This window comes from Pristiophorus japonicus, chromosome 15, assembly GCF_044704955.1.
Source record: "Pristiophorus japonicus isolate sPriJap1 chromosome 15, sPriJap1.hap1, whole genome shotgun sequence".
Classification (NCBI taxonomy): Eukaryota; Metazoa; Chordata; class Chondrichthyes; family Pristiophoridae; genus Pristiophorus; species Pristiophorus japonicus.
Genome location: NC_091991.1, coordinates 52,897,652 through 52,921,317, shown reverse-complemented (window position 1 = coordinate 52,921,317; position 23,666 = coordinate 52,897,652). Strand labels below are relative to the sequence as shown.

Below are 23,666 nucleotides of genomic sequence, written 5' to 3'. Positions count from 1 at the left end.
ATTTTAAGATTAATCTCCTGGACACTACTGCAAACAACGCAGGAGAAAAATAACAGCGGCATTTTATCACTTTTGTTTATTAGTTATAGAAATACTGGAAAGGAGAAGGCTGTTTCATCATACAGGGTTCGAGGAGATGGGAGGTCTTTTGATGAGATGACACCTCCATGAATACGTATAACCAGAGTAAACAACCCTATCTGTGGTCATGTTGTGAAAGTCAACGCCATTCCACCTAATGAAAAGAAGGAAACGTTTCCTTCCCACGAGCAGACATCACCTGTTGCTGCAGGAGTAGAAGGGCGCCTTTGTCTTTAACCTGGGTTTGTTGCAGCAGACACCGTGACCTTCTCAAGATGGCGGAATGGGAGGAGGAGCGCATGCGCAATACCGTGCTAGTGCGTGTGGCGGTGACGCAGGGTGAGAGCGGGGCCCAGGTACAGAGGGAAGGATGTTTCAGTTCCTGGTGAGTGAGTGAGGTTGGGAGTCGGGGTGGTGTATGTGCTGAGCTGAAGCAGCTGAGAGGGTTAGGGTTAGGGTTGGGGTGGGGCGGGGCTCGGTGCTGCCGGCTTTGGAACGGGTTGCGGCCTCCACTCAGTTTCACAAGAGTTTTCCCCCAACTCTCCCCGACTGGAGCAGGCTGATCCATGGGCGTCGGCCGCTCTCTGGTATCTCACCCATGGTGATGCCATCCACAGGTTTAACGTTCTTATCAGCCCAGGCAGCAGCCGCTTTAAAATACCAAGTATCTGCTTGGTTCAGTTGGTTTCATTGTTGCCTCTGAAACAGAAGGTTCGAAGAAAAAAGTAAATCGTGAACCTGTATAGCGCCTTTTGCGACCCCTGGACGTCCCAGAGCATTTTACAGTTAATGAAGTACTTTTGAAGTGTTGTTCACTGTTGTAATCCAAGCACGACTGTAGGATTTGAGTACATCATCCAGGTTGACACTCCATACTGAGGCATAGTTACATTATCAGAGGTTTGTCTTTTGGATGAGGCGTTAAACCCTGTCTGTTTGGTGGTTCAGGTGAATATTAATTGACCTGACACTCTTCAAAGAAGAGCAATACATTCTTCTGTTGACCTGCCACATTCTTCCCTCAACCAAAAGCAGATTTATCATTCATTGGTCTACTCCTGGTCCTTTCAGCCCCTCAAGCTTGTTCCAGCATTCAATTAGAACATGGCTGATTTGTACCTTAGCTCCATGTCCCTTGATCCCCTTACCTGAACACAACAACTTGCATTTGTAAAGCACCTTTTAACACAGGTGCTTCACAGGAGTGTTGTCATTCACGTGAATTACTAGGAGAGCTGACCAAAAGTGTGGTCAAAGGAGTAGGTTTTAAGTATCTTCTTAGATGAGAGCGAGGTGGAGAGGTTTATGGAGGGAATTCCAGGGCCGAGGCAGCTGAAGGTATGGCTGCCAATGGTGGAGTGACTAAAATCAAGGATGTGCACCAGGCTAGAATAGGAAGATGTCAGATATCCTGGAGGTTAGTACTGCTGGAGGAGGTTTCAGAGATAGGGAGGATGTTACAGCATAGATATAGACCATTTGGCCCATAAAGTCTGTGCTTTGGTTTTCTTTGCACTCCTGCTTGCTCCCCATATATTTAATAAAAAGAAAGACTTGCATTTATATAGTGCCTTTCTGGAACTCTGGATGTTCCCAAGTGCTTTACAGCCATTGAAGTACTTTTGAGGTGTAGTCACTGTTGTAATGTAGAAAACGTGGCAGCCAATTTGCACATAACATACTTCTACAAATAGCAATATGATAATGATTAGATAATCTGTTTTTTTAGTGATGTTGTTTGAGGTATAGATATTGGCCAGAACACCAGGGATAACCCCCATGCTCTTTGAAATAGTGTTGTGGGATCTTTTACATCACCTGATAAGATGTCTCATCAGAAAGATGGTATCACCAACAGTGTAGCATTCCCTCAGCACTGCACTTAAGTGTCAGGCTAGATTTTTGTGCTCAAGTCTCTGGAGTGGAACTTGAACCCACAACCTTCTGACTTAGAGGTGAGAATACTACCAACAGCACAGCTGACAACCTATTCAGAACATTTTTGCTTATGGGAACTTGATGTGAAATATTTGTTTACATAACTGTCATGTATGTACATGCTGTTTGGAGGCATGAGATGGTGTCATTGTTGGAGGCCACTGAGCAGCATGTGCATGGTGCTGCTCTGGTATAAAAGGCCAGCCATTTTGTGAGTCAGGCACTTTGGGCCTTAATAAAGCAGAGCCAAGGTTGTACCTTGTTCAATTAAACAGTACTCAGTTTGTACCTTTATTGCATACGTAACATTTGGCGACGAGAATACAAGACTCTTTGTTTGCAAAATGAGCCGATTGGATTTTTAGAGCGATTCATGGAGGGAGAAGATAGGGAAGACTTTGAGCCGTTTGGACCAGCACTTCGTGGCCAACAAAATGAAGGTCAGCGATGCAGACCTGCGCGGGCCGTGTTCCTCACTGTGTGCGGTTCAAAGATCTATGGTCTGATAAAAAATCTACTCATACCTAGTGATCCAACAGAGAAAACGTACAAGGAGTTGTGTACATTGGTACGGGAGCACCTCAAGCTAGACGACGGCATCTTCATCTCGAGATACAGGCTTTTTACACACGTTCGATCGGAGGGCCAGAGCGTGGCGGAATTCGTTGCCGACGTGAGACGTCTAGTGGGACCGTGCAAGTTCGGGATGGTGTTGGCAGACATGCTCCGGGACTACTTTGTTATCGGTATCAACCACGAGGTGATCTTGTGCAAACATCTGGCAGTGGAGGAGTTGGACTTCTTAAAAAGGGCCATCCAGATTGCTCGATTATGTATGACGATGGACAGGAGTTTAAAGCAAATATCAGTGAAGAACCGAACCTCGGCAAGTACTGTAAATGTGATTGGTTCGGCAAAGCAGCACATAGCTGGGTCTATCCGGCTGCGTTCGCGAAACCTGTGGCTGCCCAAAGTCCGCCAGCGGGAACGTATCCGACTTCTCCGTGTTGGCGTTGTGGGGGAAATCATCGGCACCAACAGTGGAGGATGAGAGTCAGACTAGCTCGGATCCGGATACGCAATCAGAGATGCCAGAGGAGGAAGTGTATGGACTGTACTCTTTCTTAAACTTCACATCAGAATTGGTTTACTCTTGGTTAACGGGATACTGGTATCAATGGAACTGGACACGGGCGAGTCAATCGATCATGAATGAGGGGGCATTTCATAAGCTGTGGGATACTATGACTGAGGCCCAGGCTGAGCCCTGTTAACGCCAAGCTGTGCATGTACACCAAAGAACTGAAAGGTGATAGGCAGTGCACAAATTAATGTCATAACGGTGCGGTTCACGCGTTACCCCTGTGGATTGTTCCAGGCAATGGCTCAACACTGCTCGGCAGGAGCTGGTTGGAGAAAATCAGATGCGACTGGAACGACATAAAGGCGTTGTCATCGGAGGAAGATACATGTGCCCAAGTATTGAGCAAGCTCCCCTCGCTGTTCGAACTGGGTATCGGCAACTTCACGGGAGCCAAGGTGCAGACCTATATGGACTGAGTTACAAGACCCATCCATCATAAAGCTCGGGCAGTGCCGTATATGATGAGGGAGAAGGTCGAAATTGAACTGGACAGACTCCAGCATGAAGGGATCATATCACCGGTTGAATTTAATGAATGGGCCAGCCCCATTGCTCCTGTGCTGAAAAGTGATGGCACAGTCAGAATCTGTGGAGACTACAAGGCTACGATCAACAGGGTTTCGAAACAAGATCAGTACCCATTACCGAAGGCTGATGACTTGTTTGCGATGCTAGCCAAAGGGAAGTCGTTCACAAAACTGGACTTGCCGTCGGCCTATATAACAGGAGTTGGTCGAGACGGCGAAGAGACTTACGTGCATTAATACGCACAAAGGACTGTTATTTACCACAGGTGTCCTTTCGGAATTCACTCGGCTGCAGCAATATTCCTGAGGAATATGGAAAGACTACTGAAGTCCATTCCCAGAACCTTCGTGTTCCAAGATGACATCCTGATCACCAGTCGTGACTCCAAGGAACATCTGAACCTGGAAGAGGTTTTACTGCGTTTGGATAGAGTGGGACTCAGACTGAAACGCTCAAAGTGCGCCTTCGTGGCACCGGAGGTCGAATTCCTCGGGAGCAAAATCGCCGCTGATGGTATCAGACCTACTGACGTGAAAACCAAGGCCATCAAGCATGCACCCAAGCCGCAGAATGTGACGGAGCTGCGTTCGCTCATGGTCTACTCAACTTCTTTGGTAACTTCCTATCTAAATTGAGCACCTTACTTGAACCACTGCACATGCTATTGAGAAAAAGCAACAACTGGGTGTGGAGCGCATTGCAAGACAGAGCTTTTGAAAAAGCCACCAATCTGCTTTGCTCGAACAAGCTGGTACATTATGACCCTTGAAAACGTTTAGTTTTGGCCTGTGATGCATCGTCATATGGAATTGGTTGCGTGTAACGACAAGCCAACGAGTCGGGGAAACTTCAACCTGTCGCGTATGCTTCCAAAAGTTTGTCTAAAGCAGAAAGAGCCTACAGTATGGTAGAAAAAGAAGCTTTAGCATATGTGTATGGTGTTAAAAAGATGCATCAATACCTGTTCAGTCTGAGGTTTGAATTAGAAACTGATCACAAGCTGCTTATTTCGTTGTTTCCGAGAGCAAAGGTATCAATACCAACGCTTCATCCCGCATCCAAAGGCGGACGCTGACATTATCTGCCTATGATTGTCATTCGCCACAGACCTGGTACAGAGAATTGTGTAGATGATTTGAGCTGGTTGCCGTTGCCCACACCGGAGGTGGAAACGCCACAACCGGCAGATTTAATGTTAATCATGGATGCTTTTGAAAGTGAAGGTACCCCTGTCACGGCTCAACAAGTTAAGGCCTGGACCAGCCAGGACCCTATATTATCGATGGTAAAGGGTTTGCATCCTCGTAGGGGATTGGTCTGCTATACCTAAGCAAATGCGCGAGGAGGCCAAACTGTACATTCGTTGCAAGGACGACCTGTCTATTCAAGCAGATTGCGTATTGTGGGGCAATCGAGTTGTAACACTTTAGAAAGGGAGAGAGAAATTTGTGCGTGAGTTACAAAGCACACATCCTAGTATAGTGACGATGAAGGTCATTGCCATGTCCCACATATGGTGGCTGGGAATTGATTCTGAGCTGGAAGCATGTGTGCATCAGTGCAACACTTGCATGCAGCTCAGCAAAGCTCCAGCAGAATCGCCGCTGAGTCTATGGTCATGGCCATCCAAACCTTGGTCCAGGATCCATGTAGATTTTGCAGGTCCCTTCCTAGGCAAGATGTTTTTACTGGTGGTGGATGCTTGAAATGGATAGAATGCATAATCTAGCATGTCCACGGCAACCACAGAGAATCTCATTGTCATGTTTGCGACACATGGTCTGCCTGACATAGTGGTGAGCGACAATGGGTCATGCTTCACCAGTCAGAAGTTTTACAAACTCCTGAAAGTCAACGGCATAAAACATGTAAGGTCAGCACCGTTCAAGCCTGCGTCCAACGGGCAAGCAGAACGTGCAGTACAAATTATCAAGCAAAGCATGAGGAGAGTAACCCAAGGGTCACTGCAGACCCGCTTGTCTTGCATCCAGCTGAGTTACAGATCAAGACCCCATACACTCTCAGGTGTCTCGCCTGTTGAACTCATAAGAGATCTTAAGACCAAGTTATCTCTTGTACACCCAGATTTAAGTAATCATGTTGAATAGTCAACAAGGGTACCACGATTGCACAACTGTCTCTCGCGAGATTTCTGTGAATGGTCCTGTATATGTGTTGAATTATGGTCAGCGTCCCAAATGGATCGCTGGTACGGTCATGGCCAAGGAGGGCAATAGAGTATTTGTTGTTAAGCTCAAGAATGGGCAAACTTGCAGGAAACACATGGATCAAACAAAGCTGAGGCACACAGACAAGCCAGAGCAGTCGGACAAAGAAACCGTCGACAACCAACCTACCAGCAGCCTCTGGACTCGAGGGTCATCAGTGAACCTGGAATTTCCATCACTGACCTGTTCAGTAAAAATGGACTTACAATTCCTGACATGGCCACTGCCACCCCCAACAAGTCAGCCATCAGCCACAATAGACTCCGCACATTCACCCAAGGCCGAAATCGAACTGAGATGGTCAACCCGGGAGCGTAAAGCACCGGACCGTCTCAACCTGTGAAAGACCGTGATAAGATCTCCAAGGAGGGTATTGTCATGTATGTACATGCTGTTTATACAATGTCATTGTTGGAGGCCACTGAGCAGCACACACATGGTGCTTCTCCTGTATAAAAGGCCAGCCATTTTGTGAGTCAGGCACTTTGGGCCATAATAAAGCAGAACCCAGTTAAACAGTACTCAGTTTGTACCTTTTATTGCATACATAACAATAACAATAGTGACTGCACTTCAATTGTATGTGAAATGCTTTGGGATGTTTCTGATAGACATTACAAGCTGCTATAATATAAATGCAAATCTTTCATTTTTTTCCTCTTTCCAGCCAGGTATTCTACCAAAGGTCCAGTGTCCAGTTTGGTGTGAGGTAGCAGCCCCAGATAATTGCAGCTGCTGATTTCTTTATAATGCATTTGTGTGCATTTCCATAGAACATTATGTTCAAACATTCACTGAGTGTGTGCGCTCTGCAATGCTGGACTGATGTCAGTGGGGTTCAGCTGCAATTTATCAAATGTTCAACCGATTTAAAGAGAGTCTTATTCCTTTGATAACTTGCATTTATATAGGGCCTTTAATATAACAAAAAATCCCAAAGTGCTTCATGGAGGCCGCGCCCAAGAGGGAAGAGGTGAGTTTTAAGGAGGTTCCTAAAGGAAAAAAGAGAGGCAGAAGAGTTTAGGAAAGAAGGTATGAGTAAGTTGGACTTGGCTAGTTAAAGTTTTAGTCCCAGGTGGGCTGAACAGAAGGTGGATGCACAAGAGGCAGGAGGAGGGGATTACAGAACTGGGACAGGTTAGAGATGGACCTTGGGGAACTGGGTTCCCACATAGTTCTTCAAGGGTTGAAGTGATGGATGAGCAAGATTTAATGTGGAATAGCTTATGAGCAGCAGAGTTTTGGACGAGATGGAGTATCACAGGCCAGCAAGGAGAATAGAGAGTAATTAAATCTGGAGGTAAACAAAATGTGTGTAAATGAGCTCGGGTAGGGGTGAAAACAGGCAATGTTAGAGGTGGAAGTAGACAGCCTTTGTGACAGTATTTTTGTTGTTGAGAAAATAGGTTGCTGTGGATCCCCTGGCCCATGTCATACCTAGTGAACCTAAGACTCAGGGTCAGGAAATAGAATGACTACAATAAATTTGCTCTTCATATAGTCACTGAATTATAGCATGTACATGCTGATACAATAAATAAATGCATATTCTCCTGCGTCACTTCACCATTGCCATGAGAGCAAGTTGGTCTTTCTAATTGAGTTGACTTCAAAGTTGAAGAAATGTTTTCCAGTGCAGCTTGTGATCCACCCAACATAGCTGTGACTCAGCACACCGCTCTGAGGCTCAATTAAGCTGTGTTTACCATGGGTGTGTTAGAGACTTATTAATCAAAAACTGCTGTTAGTCAGCTGTATTGGGGGGGGAAGAAGAATTTTTAAACAGTTGCCTTCTCACCTCTGCAGGCTTTTATTTTGATGACAACTTGCGTTTATATAGCATATTTACACAGTAAAATGTCCCAAGGTGCTTCACAGGAGCATTATGAAACAAAGTTTGACAACGCGTCACATGCGATATTGGGATAGGTGATCGAAAGCTTGGTCAAAGAGAGAGGTTTTAAGGAGCGTCTTAAATTAGGATAGGGGGGTTTATGGAGGGAATTCCGGAGCTTAGGGTCCAAATAGCTGAAGTCAAGGATGCCACTGGTGGGGCGAAGGAAATGGCGGATGCACTAGAAGCTAGCATTGGAGGAGCACAGAGTTCTCGGAGGGTTGTAGGACTGGAGTAGGTTAGAGATGGGGAGGGGCCCGACATTTAACGCTTTTAAGAATTATTTTCCTGGGCTGATTAGTTTTCAAAGTATCAGCTCAAACGTGAATAGAGCAGCAATAAAGCTATTGAAACATTAGGAACAGCTGTATTACTGTAACTGTTTGAAATATGCAGCAGATCTGCTACCATCTGTAAAGGGAAAATGCAAGTCAGCATTTTGGATATATACTATTAAGTTATACAACTGAAATGTTAACCTGTGTTTTCTCTTTACAAATTCAGCAACTTGTTATTATATAGTACCTATAATGTTGAAAAACATCCCAAGGCGTTTTACAGAGCTGTATTCAGCCAAAAATGGATGGTGAGTTAAAGAAAGATATTTAAGTGGGGTGCTCAAAAGCTTAGTCAAGAATTGCTGTTAAGGAGTTTGTTGAAAAGGAGTTGTGAAGGAGTTTAGTCAGGGAATTTTAGAGCATGAGGCCGTGACTGCTGAAGGTATAGACTACCAGTGGTGACATAGTGGAAGAGAGAGATGCACAAGAGTCCAGAGTTTGTGGAACAGAGTTTTGGGAGGCAATTGTAAAGCTAGAAGTTGTTACAGCGATAGCTGAACGGATTTAAACACGATTTAAAATTAGAGATGTTGGGTGACCAGACGCCAATGTAGGCCAGCAAGGATGGTGGTATGGGTAAACTGGAGAGGTGGACCAAAGGCGATCAACTCCGTCTCCACGGTGTTTAACTGGAGGAAATTGCAGCTCGACACCGATATTGGGACAAGCAGTCTGACAATACAGAGGTGGTGAAGGGGGTTGAGAACTGATGGCGAGGTAGAGCTGGCTGTCGAGTGTACATGTGGAAGCTGACCCAATGTTTTTGGATGCTGTCCCTTGGGGACAGCTTATAGATGAGGAATAGGAGGAGGTCAAGAATTGGGGCGATCCAGAGTAACCGTGCAGGGCTGGAAGAAAAACCATTAGAGTGGAACATAGGAACAGGAGCCCTTGAACTTGTTTTACTATTCAGTTAGCTCATGGTTGATCTGTATCTCTAGTCCATTTATCCTCCTTTGTTCCATATCCTTTGAAACCCTTAGCAACAAAGATATATTGACCTCCGTATTGAAAATTTCAATTGACTCAGCATTCACAGCTTTTGGGAATGAGCTTCAGACTTTCGCAACTCTTTGTGGATTGGACATGGGGAGTGTGGGTGAAGGTTTGGCTTGGTGGTGGTGGTGGCGGTGGAGAGGGGGTGGGTGGAGGGAGAAAGCAACAAAGAAAGCTGAATTAATGTTCTCAATCTTAGTGACTGATCAGTCCATGATCTTCTGGGGGGAGAGGGCGAACAGCCAGAGGTCGTGGTCCACATCGGTGCGAATGACATAGGAAGAGGGATGAGGTCCTGCAGGCAGAGTTTAGGGAGTTAGGAGAGAGATTAAAAAGCAGGACCTCAAAGGTAGTAATCTCAGGATTACTCCCAGTGCCACGAGCTAGTGAGTACAGAAATAAGAGGATAGAGCAGATGAATACATGGCTGGCGAGAGGGTGCAGCGGGAGGGCTTTAGTTTCCTGAGGCATTGGGACCGTTTCTGGGGAAGCTGGGACCTGTACAAGCCGGATGGGTTGCACCTCAACAAAGCCGGGACCAATATCCTCGTGGGGGGGGGTTTGCTAGTGTGTTGGGGAGGGTTTAAGCTAGCTTGGCAGGGGGATGGGAACCTGAAAATAGATTCAATTGGGAGGGGAGTAAAGCTGGAATTAGAAAACAAAACTAAAGAAAGTGAGTTTGAGGGAGCGAGGAAACAAGTAGGAAAAAAGGGTAAAAAAACAAACTTAAAGGCACTTTGTCTAAATGCACGTAGCATTTGTAACAAAATAGATGTTGACGGCACAAATTGGTATGATCTGATAGCCATTAAAGACATGGTTGCAAGGTGACCAGGACTGGGAATTAAATATTCAGGCGTACTTGACAATCCGGAAGGACAGACAGAAAGGAAAAGGAGGTGGGGTAGCTCTATTGATAAAGGATGGAATCACTGCAATAGTAAGAAATGATACTGGCTCAAATGATAAGGATGTTGAAACAGTTTGGGTGGAGATAAGGAACAATAAGGGGAAAAAGTCACTGGTGGGCGTAGTCTATAGGCCCCCTAACAGTAGTAACTCTGTTGGTCAGAGCATAAGTGGGGGCTTGTAAAAATGGAACAGCAATAATCATGGGTGACTTTAACCTCCATATTGATTGGACAAACCAAATTGGTCAGGGTAGCCTTGAGGAGGTCATAGAGTGCGGAACGGATGGGTTCCTTGAGCAGTATGTAACGGGGGGCAGGCTATCTTGGATCTGGTCCTGTGTAATGAGACAGGATTAATAAACAATCTCCTAGTAAAGGATCCTCTCCGAATGAGTGATCATAGCATGATTAAATTTCAAATTCAGATGGCGGGTGAGAAAGTTGCATCTCTAACTAGCGTACTAAGTTTAAATAAAGGAGACTATGAAGGTATGAGGGCAGAGTTGGGTAAAGTGGACTGGGAAAATAGATTAAATGTAGGATGGTTGATGAACAGTGGTGTACATTTAAGGACATATTTCACAACACTCAAAATATATTCCAGTGAGGAAGAAAGGGTGCAAGAGAAAAGATAGCCACCCGTGGCTAACTAAAGAAATAAAGGATGGTATCCAATTAAAAACAAGGGCATACACAGTGGTCAAAACTAGTGGATGGACAGAAGACTGGGAAGTTTTTAAAAGCCAGCAAAGAACGACTAAAAAAAATGATTAAGGGAAGATAGACTATGAAAGTAAACTAGCACAAAATATAAAAACAGATAGCAAGAGTTTCTATAGGTATATAAAAAGGAAAAGTGTGGCTAAAGTCAATGTTGGTCCCTTAGAGGACGTGACCGAGGAACTAGGAATGGGGAACATGGGAATGGTGCAAATTCTGAACAAATATTTTGTATCAGTCTTTACGTTAGAGGACACTAACAATATTCCAACAGTGGATAGTCAAGGGGCTATAGGGGGGAGGAACTTAACACAATCACTAAGGAGGTGGTACTCAGTAAGATAATAGGACTAAAGGCAGATAAATCGCCTGGGCCTGATGGCTTGCATCCTAGGGTCTTAAGAGAAGTAGCGGCAGGGATTGTGGATGCATTGGTTGTAATTTACCAAAATTCCCTGGATTCTGGGGAGGTCCCAACAGATTGGAAAACTGCAAATGTAACGCCCCTATTTAAAAAAAAAAAAAGAGGCAGACAAAAAGCAGGAAACTATAGACCAGTTAGCCTAATCTATGGTTGAGAAAATGTTGGAGTCCATTATTAAAGAAGCAGTAGCTGGACAGTTGGAAAAGCAAAATTCAGTCAGGCAGAGTCAGCATGGATTTATGAAGGGGAAGTCATTTTTGACAAATTTGCTGGAGTTCTTTGAGGATGTAACGAACAGGGTGGATAAAGGGGAACCAGTGGATGTGGTGTATTTGGACTTCCAGAAGGCATTTGACAAGGTGCCACATAAAAGGTTACTGCACAAAATAAAAGTTCACCGGGTTGGGGGTAATATATTAACATGGATAGAGGATTGGCTAACCAGCAGAAAACAGAGTCAGGATAAATGGTTCATTCTCTGGTTGACGACAAGTAACTGGTGGGGTGCCGCAGGGATCAGTGCTGGGACCCTAACTATTTACAATCTATATAAACGACTTGGAAGAAGGGACTGCGTGTAAGTAGCCAAGTTTGCTGACGATACAAAGATGGGAGGAAAAGCAATGTGTGAGGCAGACAAAAAAAATCTGCAAAAGGACATAGACAGGTTAAGTGAGTGGGCAAAAATTTGACAGATGGAGTATAATGTTGGAAAGTGTGAGGTCACGCACTTTGGCAGAAAAAAAATCATAGCGCAAGTTATTTAAATAGAGAAAGATTGCAAAGTGCCGCAGTACAGCGGGTCCTGGGGGTACTTGTGCATGAAACAAAAGAATAGTATGCAAGTACAGCAAGTGATGAGGAAGGCCAATGTATCTTGGCCTTTATTGCAAAGAGGATGGAATATAAAAGCAGGGAAGTCTTGCTACGGCTAAATAAGGTATTGGTGAGGCCACATCTGGAATACTGCGTGCAGTTTTGGTTTCCATATTTATGAAAAGATATACTTGCTTTGGAGACAGTTCAGAGAAGGTTCACTAGGTTGATTCCGGGGTTAAGGGGGTTGATTTATGAGGAAAGGTTGGGCCTCTACTCATTGGAATTCAGAAGAATGAGAGGTGATCTTATCGAAACGTATAAGATTCTGAGGGGGCTTGACAAGGTGGATGCAGAGAGGATGTTTTCACTGATGGGGGAGACTAGAAGTAGGGGGCATGATCTTAGAATAAGGGGTCACCCATTTAAAACTGAGATGAGGAGAAATTTTTTCTGAGAGTTGTAAATCTGTGGAATTCGCTGCCTCAGTGCTGTGGAAGCTGGGACATTGAATAAATTTAAGATAGAAATACAGTTTCTTAAACGATAAGGGAATAAAGGGTTAAAGGGAGCGGGCGGGGAAGTGGAGCTGAGTCCGTGATCAGATCAGCCATGATCTTATTAAATGGTGGAACAGACTCGAGGGGCTGTGTGGCCTACTCCTGTTCCTATTATTATGTTCTTATGTTCTTATCTTGCACTTGGTGGAGGAGAGAGGGGTGTCGGGAGGCAGTAGTAGAGAAAAGACGCCAGGAATTATCTTTGCTCTCCTGGATGACCCTGAAATAGTAGGCATTATTAGTAGAGGAGAGTGATGTCCAGTAGCAGGTTGATGTGGTCTAGCCAGATCTAGTGATGTATGGCTAAACCAGTTATGTGACAGATACACTCAAGTCTGCACCCCTTGAACTTGAGAGTGTGAAAACGGGGACTGTACCAGGGGGATCGACCAGGGTGGGCGGGTGGGAATAAAAGTTTCACTGAGTACAGCACATCAAAGAAGGTGGTGAGGGAGTGGTTGAGATCCAAATAAGCCTGCTGTGCAATTTCAGCATTTTCTGTTTTTACTTCAGATTTGTATAGCTTTATTGGTGAGCTGGCTGAAGGCTTTGCAATACCAGGAAAACACTGCAAGCTGGTTACACTACACATTTGATTGGAGCTGCTTCAAAAGAGGTGGCTTTGCTCTGTCACTGATGTCACCAGAGCTCAGAGTAGAAAGTCTGACATGGTGGTGTCTCCACTGCGTCAATAATGAACACAGGGTGGGAGCAGCTGCTGAGCTCTGAAGTGCGAAGAACTCCTCAACTGCTTTAATGTCATTAGCCACCGTAGCAAGTGCAGCACCAACTGAACCTTCAGTAATGGTCATTACAGAACAAACAGTCAAGCTCAATTTTTACAGGACCATCTAAAGTTAACCATGGTCAACTCCAGGTCCCCACTAATTTCAATCTTAGATGTGTGAAGTGTTATATTCCAGTAACTGTATTTAGGTATATGCACGCACATGCTCAGAGATGATTAGTTGTTCAGTTCTATAGAAAGTGTTATGTATGAGCATAATTGCACTACCCCACTAACGATGAGTGTGTGTGGTCGCTCTGCCCTAGTAACTTGTGTGTGTTTTCTATTTCAGTTAGGATTTACTTTTGGAAACCTAGTGGGAATGTATCTAGCCCAAAATTATCAGGTATGTTTATGAAAATTAATTAGTCTTTCAGGGATAATTTTGTATAAGCCAAGATATTTAATCCAAAAGCAGAATATTAATGTTTTATAGTTCGTGTTTCTATAATAATGCAATCCAGTATTATTAGAAATTTATTAAATCACTTGTGCAGGTGTTATGTGACTAATTTGTCTCATTTGCTATTCCTTCCTTTTTCGGTTTCCTTGTACAGGTTGAACCTCCCTTATCAGAGACTCCCTTATCCGGTACCATTCCCAGCCACTACGACATGAACAAATTGAAGTCCTTCCCCCCGATCCACCGCACCCCTCCCCCTACAATCTCTCTGCCGCACTCCCAGCCCCAAGCCAGCCAACCCCAATATCCCCTTGCTCACTTCCTGTACCATCCAATTTAACGTGACCTCCCTCGTCCGGCAAAATCCCTTGTCCGGCACAGGCCAGGTCCCGTGGGTGCCGGATAAAGGAGATTCATCCTGTACCACACTCTTATTCTGAGGCAAGGGAGAAAATATGCGATCTGCTCTTGAGTATCTGCCAATACTGTGCTATTGAGTGTACAAGAGTGGCTACTGTTGTTTCTACCCCCATTGCCAGAGCCGGATATGGCATGGTTCTTATCACCTTATATAATCTCAGGAGGCCTTTTTTAACCTAATTTCTGTGATGAGTACAATGATGCAGTGGTTACAGTATCGAACTAGCAACTGCAGTGGTCGTGAGTTCAAATCAAACCCCTCTCCCCAGTAGGTTACTAAGGACTCTGGTTTACATTTATCCACAATTGGCTACAAATCAGTGAAGCAGTGGTGAGAGTACTAGTGCCTTCAGAGCAACTCTTTCTTATGTGTATAACCTATTCAGGCTGCAAAACTTACAAAAATCTACACTTGGTGCCCTTGATATAGGTGGGCAGCCTGTAACTTATGAAATCTTGATCCACAGGCATGCCAGACTGAAAAATTTAACTTTCCCATTAGAACTGCAGGCAAAGCTCGAGTTTCTTTCAAAGGAAAATGCCTGTTTGGAGGAAGGGAAACTGGTGAATTTCAAGAAATGTCATTGGTTGCTTAAAGTTGGGAAATTGTCAAAGAACCTTGCTTCCTAAATTCACTAAAAACTTCAATTCAGAGAGTTAACCTTCTCATGTAACCAGTGTTACTTGAATAATGGAACTTTTGACCCACGAGGTACAGAAGCTTTCAGTTAGTCCCATAGAGAGCACAATTTGTGGTTTTACTCCCACGCTATCAAGGATACAGCATTACATCGGGAAAGGAATTGCAGAAAGCACTTGAGGTTTAACAACTAGGTTAGCTAAAAATAAAAGTTCTCCCTATTGATCTAAGATCAGCACCTAGACCATTCACAAGGTGCTTGTTCATGATGATAGACTTCCATTGACTCGCATCTTCACCTTTATCTTGGAAAGCTGCAACTGTCTATTTACAGATGAAGCTTTAACAGCAGTCCAGCAGATTCCTGGTGCATTGGGGAGTTGGGATACCTCATCAATTTAAAAAAAAAAACAGCGCCAGCTTGACAGTGTGGGATCCGCCTTTCATAGGTACCTGAATCCAAACTGTTCTGGATGTAGTCTGCCACTAGACAGCTTCAGGCCATATGCACAAATGCTCTGCCTCCTCAGTAGGGTGCAAGATTCAATTACATGAAGCTCTTAAGGTTGATGACAATATCATCATTGTTATTTCCAAATGCAAGGCTCATTGTGAACTGAATATACTTGTGCTGGAAATTGTCCCATAGCATTGAGATCAATGACGAAACAGCCTTGAGCTCATGATCCTGAGACAAATGTATGAAGTGTGTAAGACTTATCTTTTATAAGAACAGGTTTTTCTCCTGTAAGATCTTGTCTTGACTCTACACTTCACAGGGTTCGGATTTGAGATCGAACAATACGGATGCAGGATATTTTGTTTCCCCCTCACGGGGTAACCTTTCCTTAAAAATCGAGTGTACAAATAATCCAATAGCATCAATACACAAGTTACTGTATAGACCTACCCCGTAAGACTTACTTTGCTTTCAGTTCATTTACTTTATACTTAAGCAATTTTAAGCAAAACTCACATGTAACTAATACTACTGATGGTCAAGCGCCTAGTAATTAGTCTGTGGCTCTTTGGTTGGCAACTGACTCCAAGTTGCCCCCTCTCTGACTGCAGCACCTGACTAGAGACTTTGTAATTATACTTAGAAAATTGGCTATCAGCCTACTGTGTGCGTGTTCCAAACTATCCAGACTATCAAAAAGGGTTATGTTCCAGTACAATGTAACTTCTGTGAGCTCAGTTGGTTCTCATCAATCCGTGGGATAGTTACTTAGGCAGGGTTTGTTCTCTTAGTCTTATCAATCCGTGGGACAGTTATTGCACTTGTCTGCATTTCTTAAAGTTCAACAAAAGGCCTCTTGACCTGCAAGATATACTGGGTTATAAGAATTGAGTTAATTTGTAGATTCAGCCATCCAAGTGCTGTAGTCTTACAAGTGGGCTACAGCATCCCTGCCACTGACTGCTTCTCTAGAGCATGGACACTTATCCAAAAGGTGGGATTTGAGCTACTTGCTTTCTGCCACAGGCTTGAGCTTCAAACAGTGTGATTATCCCCAGATGAGAGTTTGAAAGCACATTAGCAATGTGTGGAAACACTCTTGAGCTCTGAGCAGATGCTTAGAGCTGAAATTTTATTGCCACTAAAGTAGTTGTGCACCCAACTTATCAGGTTTAGAAATGTTTATTACCGTAACTTAAATGCTAACAATTTCACGGCAGAAACCCACAATATGATTAGCTGATATGCTTCACTGCAATTAGATGATTATGCCATAATTTTCATTTGGTAATGACTCACTAAAGCCAGGATCTGCCATCTACCCTTCTTAGAGGAAATCTCTAGGCTAAACCAATTACGTTTTTAAGGTTTTCCTGCCATGTTTTGAAGTGTACATTCACTGAGAACAACAGAAAGTTTATCTAGACCTTTTGGCTTTTCAGATTCCAAATATCTATAAGAAGCTTGAAGAATTCAAGAAGGACGCGGAAGCACGAAAAAAGCCACCAGATGATCGATCATGAGGTGTACAGCCCACGGATAACCTTGGGACATTGGCATTCAGTTACAAGTGCTAAATTGGCTGGATGAATTGAGTACCAAACAGTATTCGGGCCACCTCAGCAATTCTATTTATTTAGCATCTATTAAGAAGTCGTCAGTTACTTCAGTTGATTTACCAATGTTTTTATTACCTGTGACCTATTGTTTTACCATCTTTGCTCCTATTGGTATTTAATTCTGCTTGGATTGGTACAATTCTTGATGGATTGTCAACTTTGATTAATGGAATCAAATCTTGATCCCAGATGTGTGCTTATAGGCCAGTGAGGACATCATAAAATCTATGCCGACTCTTATTTGCTGCTCTTTGTATTGAGAACAATGTACTGCATTAATTACATTTCTGATATCAAATATAGAGTCATTGGTACTGTAACAAAGTGTGTGTCTTGGCATTTGTTTTTTTTACTTTCCATTGCATAAAGGGTAATGAGTGGTTGCTTGTGTGTGAGTTTCATAGGAAATTCCATCAGTATTTTGGGAAATGTTGTATTCAAATTAGCCGAGTACAATGTCAAAACACAGAAGCCAATCCAGTGCTACTTAGGGTACTCTCAGGAAACACTGTTAATGTAACAACACCAAGTGATGTATATTACTCCATGCTCTAAATCTGGGCAATGTTTTTATGATATTTTGAAGCACCACAAGAAATATACGCTCAAGCTGCACCAGGAACTGATCAATGGTGAACTGCATCTATAATGGGCAGGGTTATACTGGCAGATAGAATGGTAGGTCCATTAAAAGCCTTCAGCTAGGGTTTCCGGCTTCCGAATCAACATACCTGTCCTCCATTCCCTGATACCATCATCATCATAGGCAGTTCCTTGGGATTGAGGAAGACTTGCTTCCACTCTTAGCATGAGTTCTTAGGTGAAACAGTCCAATACGAGAACCACAGTCTGTCACAGGTGGGACAGATAGTCGTTGAAGAAAAGGGTGGGCGGGGAGTCTGGTTTGCCGCACGCTCCTTCCGCTGCCTGCGCTTGATTTCTGCATGCACTCGGCGACAAGACTTGAGGTGCTCAGCGCCCTCCCAGATGTACTTCCTCCACTTAGGGCAGTCCTTGGCCAGGGACTCCCAGGTGTCAGTGGGGATGTTGCACTTTATCAGGGAGGCTTACATTAATGGGTACAAACTCAAGGAAGTGAGTTACAGCACTCACTCTAGTTGAATCATTAACTTTTATATATAAATGTTAGCTATACATGAGATCTAGCTCAGGACCAACGCTAACCCAGATGTCTGAATTTTCATGGAAAAATAAATTTCAACAAAGCAGTAAGCATTCTAATGTCAGCTGTTGGAATGCTTTTATTTTGCTGTGCGTGTGTGCCAGATCTTATCCGTGGAATTGTTTGTCTATCTCAAAGGGGTGCCTGCAATGTGTGTGTTAATGGGTATGTGGCTTTCACAGCTATCTCTGTAGTGAGTATGTGCTTATGCTGAGTGTTGGGGTTGAGTGTTTTCCCAGAGGGGTGTCACAATTCTTTCTCAATACTTTTCATAAGATAATGACCTGTTGTTCATGATCATCCTCAGAAAAAGTATCAATGGTTTTAATGTAGATACTGCAGCTTGTGACCTTTTTTAAGCCATCTGTGCAAATCCATTTTGTTTTGAACTTAATATTTAACACAACTTTTTTTTGAAATCTTTTCTGAGGAAAAATGGTGAGGAAAAAAAAAATCCCACAGCGTTCTGCGTGAATATGCAACTGGGTGAGTTGAAAGTGTGTACTGGTGCAATGCTACACCAGATGTTATAAAGAGGTAGCATCAGTAGACACTGTGGTAAACTTCAAGGTGTTAAGATTTTTGGTCTTTAGGGAGGAAGACCCTCTTACAGATGACATAGCATTAACCTGCTCTGCCACCCCTTCCTCTGCAACAGTGGCAGATGCCTTTTTAGAAAGGTGCCCCTTGTCACCATAAAAAAGCAATCCTTCTTTGTACAACCTCCCTCGCCTCAGCATTACTTCCAAGACTGCCAAAAAAGCAAGCCACATCCTCTCTCTACACCTATAATCCATTGGTGCATATTCCAAACATGCAGTAGAGAAAAAAAAAATGTCAAAGTTTTAATTCTCCGCAGGAAGTGCAGGGTACTCTTTTAAGGAGCTGCAGCAACACACTTAACCTTCCTCACATTTCCCAACACTCCCCTACTAGAAAGAAAGACTTCCATTCATATAAGCACCTTTCATGACCACTGGACCTCCCAGAGTGCATTACAGTCAATGAAGTAGTTTTTGGAATGTAGTCACTTGGAATGTAGGAAGTGCAGCAGCCAATTTGTGCACTTAAAGACCAGATAATCTGTTTTAGATGTTGATTAAGGGATAAATATTGGCCAGGTCACCGGGGATAACTCCCCTGCTTTTCAAAATAATGCCATGGAATCTTTTACGTCCACCTGAGAGAACAAACGCCTGGCTTTAACATATCGTCCGAAAGATGGCACCTCCGACAGTGCAGCACTCCCTCAGTACTGCACTACTACTCTGCCTCCATGCTCTCAGCTTTTGATCCAATCAATGCTGGGAATGTTCCGTCATTATTTGAATGAGAGGACTGTGGAAATTCCCAGGAATTCCCTTTGTCGCAAAATGCTCTGATGCACTCTGCACATCCTCAGCATTAAATCAGTTCTATAGATATTTAAATGATGGAATAGAGGTAGAAAAGGGCACGAAAAGGCAAATTAAATTCCTAGTTTTATCCAGAGGGACATTGAATATAAAAGTCAAAAGTGATGTTGAATTTATACAATTTATTGCTCATACCATTGTGGTATTACTTTGAGTTCTGGGTACTTTATTATAGGAAGACTCAGAACCATGGAAAGAGTGTATTAAATTTTTACAGTAATATGAGGTTAGAATTATGAAGAAAGAATTGGAAAAACTGGCTGTCTTCACTGAATAGAGAAGGTTATGAGGCAATCCAAGAGGTTTTTGAACATTAGGAAAGGTTCTGAGCAGGTAAAGATCATCATCATAGGTAGTCCCTCGGAATCGAGGAAGACTTGCTTCCACTCTTAGAATGAATCCTTAGGTGACTGAACAGTCCAATACGAGAGCCACAGTCCCTGTCACAGGTGGGACAAGACAGTCGTCGAGGGTAAGGGAGGGTGGGACAGGTTTGCCGCATGTTCTTTCCGTTGCCTGCGCTTGTTTTCTGCATGCAGTCGGCACCCTCCTGGATGCACTTCCTCCATTCGAGGCGATCCTTTGGCTTGGGACTCCCAGGTGTCGCTGGGGATGTTGCACTTTATCAGGGAGGCTTTGAGGGTGTCCTTGTAATGTTTCCTCTATCCACCTTTGGCTCGTTTGCCATGAAGGAGTTCCGAATAGAGCGCTTGCTTTGGGAGTCACGTGTCTGGCATGCAGACAATGTGGCCTGCCCAGCGGAGCTGATCAAGTGTGGAGATGTTGGCCTGGTCGAGGACGCTAATGTTGGTGCGTCTATCCTCCCAGGGGATTTATAGGATCTTACGGAGGCATCATTGGTGGTATTTCTCCAGTGATTGGTGGAGAAATACCACCCAGAAAGTGGTGAACCTGTGGAATTCTCTACCACAGAAAGTTGTTGAGGCCAATTCACTAAATATATTCAAAAAGGAGTTAGATGTAGTCCTTACTACCAGGGGGATCAAGGGGTATAGTGAGAAAGCAGGAATGGGGTACTGAAGTTGCATGTTCAGCCATGAACTCATTGAATGGCGATGCAGGCTCGAATGGCCTACTCCTGCACCTATTTTCTATGTTTCTATGATTTGCGGTGTCTACTGTACATGGCCCATGTCTCTGAGCCATACAGGAGAGCGGGTATTACTACAGTCCTGTAGACCATGAGCTTGGTGGTAGATTTGAGGGCCTGGTCTTCACTCTTTTTCTCAAGCGGCCGAAGGCTGCGCAGGCGCACTGGAGGCGGTGTTGAATCTCCTCATCAATGTCTGCTTTTGTTGATGAGAGGCTCCCGAGGTATGGGAAATGGTCCACGTTGTCCAGGGCCGCGCGTGGATCTTGATGTCTGGGGCGCAGTGCTGTGCGGCAAAGACAGGCTGGTGGAAGACCTATGTCTTACGGATGTTTAGCGTGGGGCCTATGCTTTCATACGCCTCAGTAAATAACGTCGACGATGTCCTGAAGTTCAGCCTCTGAATGTGCGCAGATGCAGGCGTTGTCTGCTTTCTGTAGCTCGACGACAGAGGTTGGGGTGGTCTTGGACCTGGCCTTGGAGACGATGAAGGTTAAACAGCTTCCCACTGGTTCTGTAGTTTAGTTCCACTCCAGCGGGGAGCTTGTTGACTGTGAGGTGGAGCATGGCAGCGAGGAAGATTGAGAAGAGCATTGTGGCGATGACGAGGCCCTGTTTGACCCCGGTCCGGCTGTGGATTGGGTCTGTAATGGATATGTTGGTAAGGAAGGCATTAAATCATGGTCGAGTAGGATTCTGAATTGCCAAGCGAGCTTCATGACTCTTCGTCTCTGAATCTATCATGTAAATGTCAGCAGGCTATTCAAGTTCAAGGACGATCGCAGCTGAGCATAATTCTCTCCTCACCTGACACCTGAACATGTTCAGTTCAATCAGGATGTTAATCATGAACAGAAACCCCATCCATTGTTTCTTCCATAGCCAAAGACAATGAGGCCGGTTGTGGCATCCTATGAGTGCCAAAATGTTTGATTGCCACACCCTTAGACATAATAAATATGTCATGTGATTAAAAATGCAAATACTGTCAATTTAAATGGGTAATAACCTGACATAACACTTACCAGACTGGTGCAAAGTGAACAATTACTTTGTTGCAACTGCCAGGTCGAACAAGAAACACAAATTCAAGGCCATGCAATTCAAGTAGCGAGTAACAATGAAATGAATTGATTTATGTCAACAACATTTTGCACCTGAAAGGGGCCAGTATATTTAGGGGGATAGATACAGTTCTCTGCAGCCGAGAGCATGAGTCCAAAAGGCTGTGTTGCCTGCCCGGTGCTAGGGTTAATGATGACATCTCTGGGCTGGAGAGGAACTTGGAGTAGGAAGGGAAAGATCCAGTTGTGGTCCACATAGGTATCAACGACATAGGGTAGGACAAAGAAAGAGGTTCTGCTGAGGGAGTATGACCAGCTAGGGATTAAATTAAAAAGCAGAATCACAAAGGTAATAATCTCTGGATTACTACCGGAGCAACGAGCAAATTAGCATAGGGTAAGATCAGAGAGATGAATGCATGGCTCAAAGATTGGTGTAGGAGAAATGGGTTTCGATTCATGGGGCACTGGCACCAGTTCTGGGGGAAGAGGGTGAATCGAATAACTAGGGCTGTAGATCGGGCTTTAAACTAAATGGTGGTGGTGGTGTGAGGGTTCAGATGAGGCGAAATTTAAAAGGTCAGAGTGAAAGGAGAAGGCAATAGTGCAGGGTTGCAATGGGGATAATGATAACCAGAGCATAACAGGAAGAGACAGAGCGTATAATCATAAGAGTATATCAGAAAGTAGGGTCAGAGTAGGGAAAAATGGTAAAAAGACAAAATTAAAGGCTCTTTATCTGAATGCACGCAGCATTCATAAAAAGATAGAAGAGCTCACAGCACAAATAGAATTAAATGGGTATGATCTGATAGCCATAACAGAGACGTGGTTGCAAAGTGACCAAGGCTGGGAACGGAATATTCCGAGGTATTTGACATTTCGGAAGGATGGGCAAAAAGGAAAAGGAGGTGGAGTAGCTCTGTTAATAAAGGATGAGATCAGTGCAGTAGTGAGAAATTATATTGGCTCAGAAGATCAAGATGTAGAATTACTTTGGGTGGAGATAAATACTAAGGGAAATAAGTCACTGGTGGGAGTAGTCTATAGGCCCCCTAACAGTAGCTACACTGTAGGACAGAGTATAAATCAAGAAATAATAGAGATTTGTAAGAAAGTTACTGCAATAATCATAGGTGATTTTAATCCTCATGTAGATTGGACAAATCAAATTGACAAAGATAGTCTTGAGGAAGAGTTCATAGAGTGTATTCGGATTGGTTTCTTAGAACAATACATTGTGGAACCAAGCAGGGAGAAGGCTATTTTGGATCTGGTACTGTGTAATGAGATCGGATTAATTAATGATCTCACAGTAAAGGATCCTCTAGGGAAGAATGATCATAGCATGTTAGAATTTCAAATTCAGTTTGAGGGTGAGAAACTTGGGTCTCAAACTAGTGTCCTGAATTTAAATAAAGGCACAAAGCTATGAAGACAGAGTTGGCTAAAGTGGACTGGGAAAACAGATTAAAGGGTAAGATGGTAGATAAGCAGTGGCAGACATTTAAGGAGAAATTTCATAACTCTCAGCAAAGATATATTCCAGTCAGAAAGAAAGACTTGAAGAGAAGAATGAACCATCCGTGGCTAACTAAGGAAGTTAAGGATGGTATCAAATTGAAAACAAAGGCATACAGTGTTGCAAAGATTAATGGTATGCCAGAGGATTGGGAAAGTTTTAGAAACCAGCAAAGGACAACTAAAAAAAGAATAAAGAAGGGGAAGATAGATTATGAGAGTAAACTAGCAAGAAATATAAAGACATAAGAATATAAGAACATAAGAATTAGGAACAGGAGTAGGCCATCTAGCCCCTCGAGCCTGCTCCGCCATTCAACAAGATCATGGCTGATCTGGCCGCGGACTCAGCTCCACTTACCCGCCCGCTCCCCGTAACCGTTAATTCCCTTATTGGTTAAAAATCTATCGATCTCTGATTTGAATACAGTCAATGAGCTAGCCTCAATTGCTTCCTTGGGCAGA

The 23,666-nt window shown here is 43.8% G+C and overlaps 1 protein-coding gene across 1 annotated transcript; it reads left to right on the top strand.

The window, feature by feature from the left end:
- The first annotated feature begins 285 nt into the window (after positions 1-285).
- stmp1 (short transmembrane mitochondrial protein 1) lies at positions 286-17,231 on the top strand. The gene is made up of 3 exons (XM_070901648.1): positions 286-466; positions 13,658-13,711; positions 16,731-17,231. The coding sequence occupies exons 1-3, from the start codon at positions 452-454 to the stop codon at positions 16,809-16,811; spliced, it is 150 nt and encodes a 49-aa protein (XP_070757749.1). The 5' UTR covers positions 286-451; the 3' UTR covers positions 16,812-17,231.
- The last annotated feature ends 6,435 nt before the right edge of the window (positions 17,232-23,666 follow it).

Coding starts and splice junctions, on each gene's coding strand:
- stmp1 (XM_070901648.1), top strand. Junction 13,712..16,730: donor ATCTAGCCCAAAATTATCAG/GTATGTTTATGA, acceptor TTGGCTTTTCAG/ATTCCAAATATCTATAAGAA.